An 8,900-nucleotide genomic window follows, 5' to 3' on the forward strand; every position below is an offset into this window, starting at 1 on the left:
CTCCCACTGCTGTTGACATGCCCACTTCTGTTGATCCTCCCACTGCTGTTGACACGCCCACTTCTGTTGATCCTCCCACTGCTGTTGACATGCCCACTTCTGTTGATCCTCCCACTGCTGTTGACAGGCCCACTTCTGTTGATCCTCCCACTGCTGTTGACACGCCCACTTCTGTTGATCCTCCCACTGCTGTTGACACGCCCACTTCTGTTGATCCTCCCACTGCTGTTGACACACCCACTTTCAGACACACTCCATGTATCGATTTATGTTTTTTATTGACCCTTTATTTAATTAGGCAAGTCAGTTAAGAACAAATTCTTAACCCGGACGACGCTGGGTTATGGTATGCAGTTACCCATAATACAGCACTGGGGGCCTGAGGCTATATGGTAATGCCACATTATATCGAGGATTACTCTCAGATTAGCTTTTTTTAATTCATAGATTTTGCCTTGATTGTGTCCAGTCAGCAGGTGCACTCGCATTCTGTATGTAAACAAGACAGCCAGGTGCTCTGAGGACAATAAATAGACATTTACGTGAATAAAAAAAACTATTACAAAATTGTCCAATTTTTTCCCAACTAATAAAGACTTTAGAAATGTAGAAAGGCAACTGCAATGGGTAGTTTACATGGAGCCCTTGATCATCTCTGCATTCCGTTACATCACACTTCTGTGGCCTCCAACTGCTCTTAAATACAAGTAAAACTAAACGTATGCTCTTCAACCGATCGCTGCCCGCACCTGCCCGCCCATCCAGCATCACTACTCTGGACGGCTCTGACTTAGAATATGTGGACAACTACAAATACCTAGGTGTCTGGTTAGACTGTAAACTCTCCTTCCAGACTCACATCAAACATCTCAAATCCCTTCACTCATGCTGCCAAACATAGCCTCGTAAAACTGACCATCCTACCAATCCTCGACTTCGGCGATGTCATTTAGAAAATAGCCTTCAACACTCTACTCAACAAATTGGATGCAGTCTATCACAGTGACGAACTGCAAAAATCACAAAAGATGGAGACTCTTACCTCCCTCACTAGCTTTAAGCACCAGCTGTCAGAGCAGCTCACAGATCACTGCACCTCTACATAGCCCATCTGTAAATAGCCCATCAAATCTACCTCATCCCCATACTGTATTTATTTATTTATCTTGCTCCTTTGCACCCCAGTATCTCTACTTGCACATTCATCTTCTGCACATTCTATCATTCCAGTGTTTAATTGCTATATTGTAATTACTTCGCCACCATGGCCTATTTATTGCCTTACCTCTCTTATCTTACCTCATTTGCACATGCTGTATATAGATTTGTTCTACTGTATTATTGATTTTATGTTTGTTTATTCCATGTGTAACTCTGTGTTGTTGTATGTGTCGAACTGCCTTGCTTTATCTTGGCCAGGTCGCAGTTACAAATGAGAACGTGTTCTCAACTAGCCTATCTGGTAAAATAAAGGTGAAATTCAATTAAATTAAAAACACATAAGAGTCATTTGGACGAAGGTGTCTTCGGGAATGGGGGAGTTTTGTTTAAAGCCCCGGTGCTCGGTCTGGACATTATAACATGCAGCATAAGGACCTTATCTTCGATATTAGCGAGAAAACATTTTCAATTGATACACAGCTTTATAGGGTTTGGGTTAGTGTTCCCACAATGCCATATCTCAATGTTACAGTGAATGCTTGTGGAAGACAGATGGAAGACAGAGGGAACTGTGTGTCTGTGTGGAATGGAAGAATGGCCGCCAGAAATGTGATGTCACTGAAAAACACTGTCTTCTGCAACTGTGATAAAGCAGGTTAAAACAGTGTACAGTAAGTGTATATCTAGCTTTTATTATTATTATTTTTGATGTGATAGGAAAGTAAAGGGCTTTATGTTTCTAGAATCGTATCACAATTGAGAATGGATTCACGTTTAGATGGAGTATTTAGCTGTTTTGGCTGCCAGAGCCAGTCTACCTCTGAAAATAACATACAAGGTCCTTGAACCTTAAGGAGTAACGGTAGGCTGCCTACATGAACCTTTCGATTAACGTTCTCCTAGCAGCAGAATATTATGCTGGTAGCATCGCGGATTTTTCTTCTCAAAATAAGAGTCCCCCTGCAAAGACATGCTAAACTTCGGGAATATCTATTTAGTAGTAGTCCATGACAACTGTTTTTCACAGCATTGTAACCACCTCAGAAAATACTGGAATGTTGAAAGCTATTGTGTAGGCTATATTTAAAGAAATACACTTTTAATAAAATGCAAAATATATCAAATTGGAATGACTCAATAGTCTGCAGAACTTAAATGTGTCTCTTTTGCTGGGCAACGGGGTTTAATACAGAGTACTGGTGAGTCCTTACTCCACCAATACATTTGGGATGGTTATTGGCTTGTAGAGAGAAAACTGTTATTTCTATCTGTCTCAGCTAAAGTGGGGTGGGAAAGACTCAGTAGGGTCTCTACTAACCAAATATGTGTAGTTTTGGAGGGGGACTGTGTTGTACATATCCAGCAGCACTTCGTTTTCTGCCCCTTTCAAAATACAGTAATAGACTGTACATGGGATACAAAAACCAGCAGCATGCTGTGCAACCCAGCACCCTTCCTAATTGCTTAGTAGACACCCTGTTGTGTATTTTCTCTCTACAGAACAATATTCTCAACATACCAGTGTCGACGTTGTATTTTTTTCATTGTTGGAAGCTTATTTACATTTGTTATTTGTTGTTTTTATTTGTTTTGAAATGCGGGCTTTTATTTTTGAAGGTTAATATTACCATACGAAAGTGACGTCATAGTTTGTGCTGCTGGCAGAACAGCAGTACTTTTTTCTCATTCCACACAGTGAAGGTTCGCGTATAAAGCCTCGACAGGCTGCTGCAGACGACTCATTTTAACGCCGTTGTTCGTCTGTGTTTGCAATAAACTCGGTGCTGTAGTCTGTGCTACCTTTGTCGTGAAAAGATACAACATGGCAATGAAATTGGCTTATTGGGATATTCGCGGGGTAAGGAATACAATTATTTGTTTTTCTGCACGCAAGTTGCACAGTTGGTATGAACAGCGGTTTCCCATTAATTTGTGTGCCTGCAGTGGTAGGTTATAGTCACGGTACTTTGTTTCCAATATTCGGGCGTGATTTCAAACTGTTCATAATAGTTGGATACAATTATTGTCATGCAGTCTAATTGTTTGAATCGAGACATTTTCTATTGTGTTATACATTTCAAAGACTCGAAGATAAATGTGTGTTATGTAACTATAAATTGCCGACTTGCAACACGTGTTTACTTTGTTAGAAATTGCTTGCCAGAGGGGGAAAAAAAGTTGTCAGTTAATCTGAAATGTGTTCAAACGGAATCGCCACGCGTCAGTATATCAGATTGTCAATATGAAATATTTTAGATTTAGCACACACACACACACCTGCTATTTTAAATGTTCATAGTATAGTCGCACTGTCTCATCCATTATATTTTATTTTTATTTCACCTTTTATTTGTGAGGACCTCTGGCAGAAAAGTTTACGTGCCATATTTTTCTTTCTAAATAGCTTGCTCAGCCCATTCGTCTGCTCCTGGAGTACACTGACACTAAATATGAGGACAAATTCTACACCTGCGGAGAAGGTACATTTTTTTAATTTGTTGAATATTCCTAAAGGGAAGAAAATATAAAGTTGAGAACATTCAAGTTCTAACTTTCTGTCTCCTGTAGCCCCAAACTATGACAAAAGTTGCTGGTTTGATGAGAAGCACAAACTGGGCATGGACTTCCCCAACGTAAGTAGCCTACGTATAATATGCTGAACACATACACACACCCGCTGCTACCATACCACCTGTGACTGTTGCTGTGTTTTCCCCTAGCTGCCCTATCTGGAGGACGGAGACAGGAAGATTGTCCAGAGCAATGCCATCATGAGATACATCGCACGCAAGCACAACCTCTGTACTGTGTGATAAAACTGCAATCAGGCCATTCAGGGTGGCATTATTGCTGTAGTTCTACAACACAGTACTTTACACACACACACACACAGCTAAGCTATGACAAGACCACAGAGTTGCCATATCTCTATTCTGTAAGTTTTTAGTTGAGAATATAAATGTTATATTGTCTTTTTGTGATTAAAAAAAAAAAAATTGGTAGGTGGAGAGAGTGACGACGAGAAGGTTCGTGTGGACATTCTTGAGAATCAGGCGATGGACTTCCGGAACGGCTTTGTGATTCTGTGCTACACAGACTTTGTAAGTGACAACCTTACACTTCGACTGGCTTCTTTAATATCATTCCGAATACTCGCTTGATAATTGGCGACCAATAGACTTTGTAAGTCACAGCCTTGGACATTGACCCATCACTCAAGACTTATTTCAACTCACTTTCTAAATTAAACTTTTCATCATTATGGAATTTTAGTTTGCACTTACCATTGACTATATATATATATATATATATATATATTTATTTATTTATTTATTTATTTATTTATATTTATTTATATATATTTATTTATTTATATATTTATTTATTTATTTATATATATTTATTTATTTATATATATATTTATTTATATATATATATTATTTATATATATTATTATTATTATTTATATATTATATTATATATATATATATGGTGGGAACCACACACCTCCGTGCTTCATGGTGGGAACCACATAATATGGACTTGGTCTTTTACCAAATAGGGCTATCTTCTGTAGACCACACCTACCTTGTCACAACACAACTGATTGGCTCAAATGCATTAAGAAGGAAAGAAATTCCACAAATTAACTTTTAACAAGGCACACCTGTTAATTGAAATGCATTCCAGGTGACTACATCATGAAGCTGGTTGAGAGAATGCCAAGAGTGGCATTAAAATATATTGCATACGATATAGATGGGGTAGTGTTCAGTAATTTTTGTAATTGATGTTCATAAACTCCAATTATCTTTATCTGTCTGATACCCAGAGGTTGTGAAGTTCTGGTCTTCAATAAAACAGACAGAATTCCCAGCTCACAATTGATCAGATCCAGATTTATTTGCGAGAGTTCTGCAGTTTACACAAATGTAACGGATGTGAAACGGCTAGCTTAGTTAGCGTGGGCGCTAAATAGCGTTTCAATCAGTGACGTCACTTGCTCTGAGACCTTGAAGTAGTAGTTCCCCTTGCTCTGCAAGGGCCGCGGCTTTTGTGGAGCGATGGGTAACGATGCTTCGAGGGTGACTGTTGATGTGTGCAGAAGGTCCCTAGTTCGCGCCCGGGTATGGGCGAGGGGACGGTCTAAACTTGTACTGTTACATTGATGCTGTTGACCCGGATTACTGGTTGCTGCGGAAAAAGGAGGAAGGTCAAAAGGGGGGTGAGTGTAACGGATGTGAAACGGCTAGCTTAGTTAGCGTGGGCGCTAAATAGCGTTTCAATCAGTGACGTCACTTGCTCTGAGACCTTGAAGTAGTAGTTCCCCTTGCTCTGCAAGGGCCGCGGCTTTTGTGGAGCGATGGGTAACGACGCTTCGTAGGCGTCAGTTGTTGATGTGTGCAGAAGGTCCCTGGTTCGCGCCCGGGTATGGGCGAGGGGACGGTTTAAAAATTATACTGTTACACAAATACATTCCTTTTATACCATCCTAACTTACACACCAACACAGGGATTTTCTCTTGAGTCTCACCACAGTTTATAACCACTCAGCTGACAGTTCCAGGCTCCCCCAGATACCAGAGCTCTGGAGGGGCTCTCCCTGTCCTATTCTCTCAACAGATTTACAGCCAGGCCTGTTCAAACCGGTTAATGCCATTCTCCGTTCTCCTTCGACCCCCACATACATTCCTTTCTTCCTAGGTACATGCCATATAACCCCTTCCTAATGAACACACCTCATTTAGTCATTATTCATTAAAAAAATCCCATAACAGTTAGCTGACAACGTCACAGACAATGCGCACGCTTAAATGGGGCAGAAGTTTGTGTTGTGATTCTGGATGGCCACCAAGCATGAGAAGAAACTGCCGTGTGGGATATTGTGGCTCTTTTTTTGAGAGTTTTGTTTTGAGTGACTTCATGTCCATGCTACTGTGGCAAATTCACTAGCTAGCTAACCAACAACTGGTAACCATGTATTTGAGACAAGGGTCAACAGTCTAAACCAACCCAGTCTTTTTTTTTTTTGCCCCATAGTTTCTCACGTCTGTTTTGTTTAAACAACCAACCCGTCTATGGATCTCTCGTGATTATGGATTTTGCTGTTTCGATGTGATCTGGGTTTGCAGCCCGCTATAAGGACCTCGTGCTACTCACCCAATTTTCATAGCAGTACAATACCTTCCTATGTTCTAATTTTCATTTCCCAAGACTCATCTTGATACTGAGTGACCCTAGATCGTTTGGAGTATAAGTCCCCGTCTCTATTCTCCCTCAGGACAAGATGAAGCCAGGCTACACAGAGAGACTGCCCGGAACACTGAAGCAATTCTCAGAGTTCCTAGGAACCAGGAAGTGGTTTGCTGGTGACAAGGTAGGATGCACTTCTATTGGCTAGTCACTGCACTGTTAAGTAGTGAGACACGAAACGCACCAATGGTGCCGGCCAGGATAAAATACTCACCACCTCTCTGGAGAATAAATAATTGCTCTGTTGCTCCCCCTCAACCAGATCACCTTTGTGGACTTCATCATGTATGAGCTTTTGGATCAACATATAATGTTTGACTCCAAGTGCCTGGACGACTTCAAGAACCTACAGGAACTTGTAGACCGCTTCGAGGTCAGGATTGTCATTTTGTATATTGGGGATTATTATGATTCCCTGTTTATTAAAGCCCATTGTAACTGACAGGGTTCCCTTTTCAATTTGAAGGATAAAAAATGTTATCTACACAGAATAAGATGACACCCGCCGGCTTTAAACTTTAGTTGTTGACTCCATTGACTTGACGCTGTATTGTCTGTCTCAACAGGCTCTGGAGAAGATTGCAGCCTACATGAAGTCGAGCCTCTTCATAAAGACTCCTGTCAATAACAAGATGGCCAAGTGGGGCAACAAGAAAGAGTAAAGAAACCAATGACTGGAAAAACATAAATCGTATGATTTTTAGATATTAGGAGAGTTAGTTCTGCACCCACTGGGGTCATGGGACCCGATAAGACATCTAGGAGTCTGCTGAATTAACCATTTAATAGACTAGCTACTCTAAGGTTTTTACACAGGCAGCCCAATTCTGTTCTTTAATCCTATTTTTAGTGGCAAAATATCAGAATCTGGCTGCCTGTGGTTGAGTATTGGCATGGAGGAAAATGTATAATCTTTGGAATTGAGTGAGCAACTAATGTTAGATGTTTGAATGGCTAAAATAATTTACTGTCCTGACTTAAGATTTTTGTTTTGTATCTTTTTGGTTTTTTTTTTTTGGAAACTAAAAGCAGAAATGTTTTTAAAGTGATAATTAGAACCTTGAGTTAATAAAAAATGATTTCATTAAATGTCAGTGTCATCACTTTATTTTCAGGATAATGTTACCCGACTATGCAAAGGATATTGTTTTGATGATGAGTACAATACATTCGTTCAAGTGCAAAAGGGAAACTGTTGCATATCTGACCACTGTGTGAACACTGACGACACTTTGAAGCTTGTCAATTTGATTCTTGGAAATGTGGATATTCAGAATTACTCAAACTGTATGCTCTAACATGGGCTCACAGGTGGCTAGGAGTACTAACAAAGTAGTTCTCTATTTGGCTACTCCGTTTATTTTGCTTAGTCATCACTCCATTCTACGGACTGCACTGACAAAATAAGTGTAAGTGTACAAAATTATGAGGTTTAAATGGTTCTCCCTCCGTAGACTCTTGGTTCTTTATGACGAGTCAGTCTGACGACCATTATAAGGGCCATAGCTGTTGGATTCACTGGCAAGCTGCAAACGAAGACGGGGGAAAGACCAGGCTGTCATTATCTCCCTCACAGATGTATTTTGTTTATCTTGAATTTGTCAGAAGTAGAAATGACCCGAAACACACCCAAACCCTTAGATAAATGTAGCTTGCTCGATCCGTGTTGTACAGTTTTACTATGTGTGGGCCTGTATGCTATGGGGGACTTGATGGCCTGCAGCTGAACGAACACTTCTGAACACATCGTCCTCATCTCTGGTCATCCCTAGGAGGAGAGCACCGTTCAGCACGGCCAGGCTACGAACCGCACCGTTCAGCACGGCCAGGCTACGAACCGCACCGTTCAGCACGGCCAGGCTACGAACCGCACCGTTCAGCACGGAACATGTCATCTCTGGTCATCCATAGCAATAGACAACATTACAGGTTATTTAGGAGTCCTCCTCTACCTCTGGTCTGTAGACTTGTTCTAGTCCATGTCCCTGCTCCTTGAGACTAGTTTCAATGTAAGCAGTCCTCCCAAGGAGAAAACGCCATACCTTACTGCTCCCTCATTTGTCAGTTGCTTGCTTGTGTGGTTAAAAAGAGTGCATGTGATGTCTTACATTTTGGAGAAGGACTTGTACTCCAGCCATTCTTTACCGTCTGGAGATCTGGACTGGTGGGAATCACACCTCCTCAGCCCTCGTCCCAGAGTTCCCTTCCATCCAGAAGTCTCCAGAACATTCTTGGCAACATGACCCTCCTCACCACGTTCATTACGGACTCTCCACCACTGCCCCCGACTTGTCCATTACCTAGAAGAAGAAGAAGAAGAAATCATACTCGGTGCATGCAATATTAGGAACACCTTTCATTGACAGACTGACCAGGTGAATGCTATGATACCTTATTGATGTTGCTTGGCAGTCCGACGGACAAATCTGGGTTTGGCGGATGCCAGGAGAATACATAGCACTAACTGTAAAGTTTGGTGGAAGGGG

The 8,900-nt window shown here is 41.1% G+C and overlaps 1 protein-coding gene across 1 annotated transcript; it reads left to right on the forward strand.

Annotated features, from left to right (window-relative positions):
* Positions 1-2,647: 2,647 nt before the first annotated feature.
* LOC110492601 (glutathione S-transferase Mu 3) lies at positions 2,648-7,503 on the forward strand. Its single transcript, XM_021567028.2, has 8 exons — positions 2,648-3,019; positions 3,566-3,641; positions 3,730-3,794; positions 3,882-3,963; positions 4,165-4,262; positions 6,443-6,538; positions 6,677-6,787; positions 6,981-7,503. The coding sequence occupies exons 1-8, from the start codon at positions 2,984-2,986 to the stop codon at positions 7,074-7,076; spliced, it is 660 nt and encodes a 219-aa protein (XP_021422703.1). The 5' UTR covers positions 2,648-2,983; the 3' UTR covers positions 7,077-7,503.
* Positions 7,504-8,900: the final 1,397 nt, after the last annotated feature.

This window comes from Oncorhynchus mykiss, chromosome 16, assembly GCF_013265735.2.
Source record: "Oncorhynchus mykiss isolate Arlee chromosome 16, USDA_OmykA_1.1, whole genome shotgun sequence".
Classification (NCBI taxonomy): Eukaryota; Metazoa; Chordata; class Actinopteri; order Salmoniformes; family Salmonidae; genus Oncorhynchus; species Oncorhynchus mykiss.

What these genes read in the sequence shown, in the direction of transcription:
- LOC110492601 (XM_021567028.2), top strand. Translation starts at nt 2,984, where the DNA reads ATGGCAATGAAATTGGCTTATTGGGATATTCGCGGG. An exon ending in ATTCTACACCTGCGGAGAAG is followed by an intron (nt 3,642 to 3,729) that starts GTACATTTTTTT and finishes TGTCTCCTGTAG; the next exon opens with CCCCAAACTATGACAAAAGT. An exon ending in TGGGCATGGACTTCCCCAAC is followed by an intron (nt 3,795 to 3,881) that starts GTAAGTAGCCTA and finishes GTTTTCCCCTAG; the next exon opens with CTGCCCTATCTGGAGGACGG.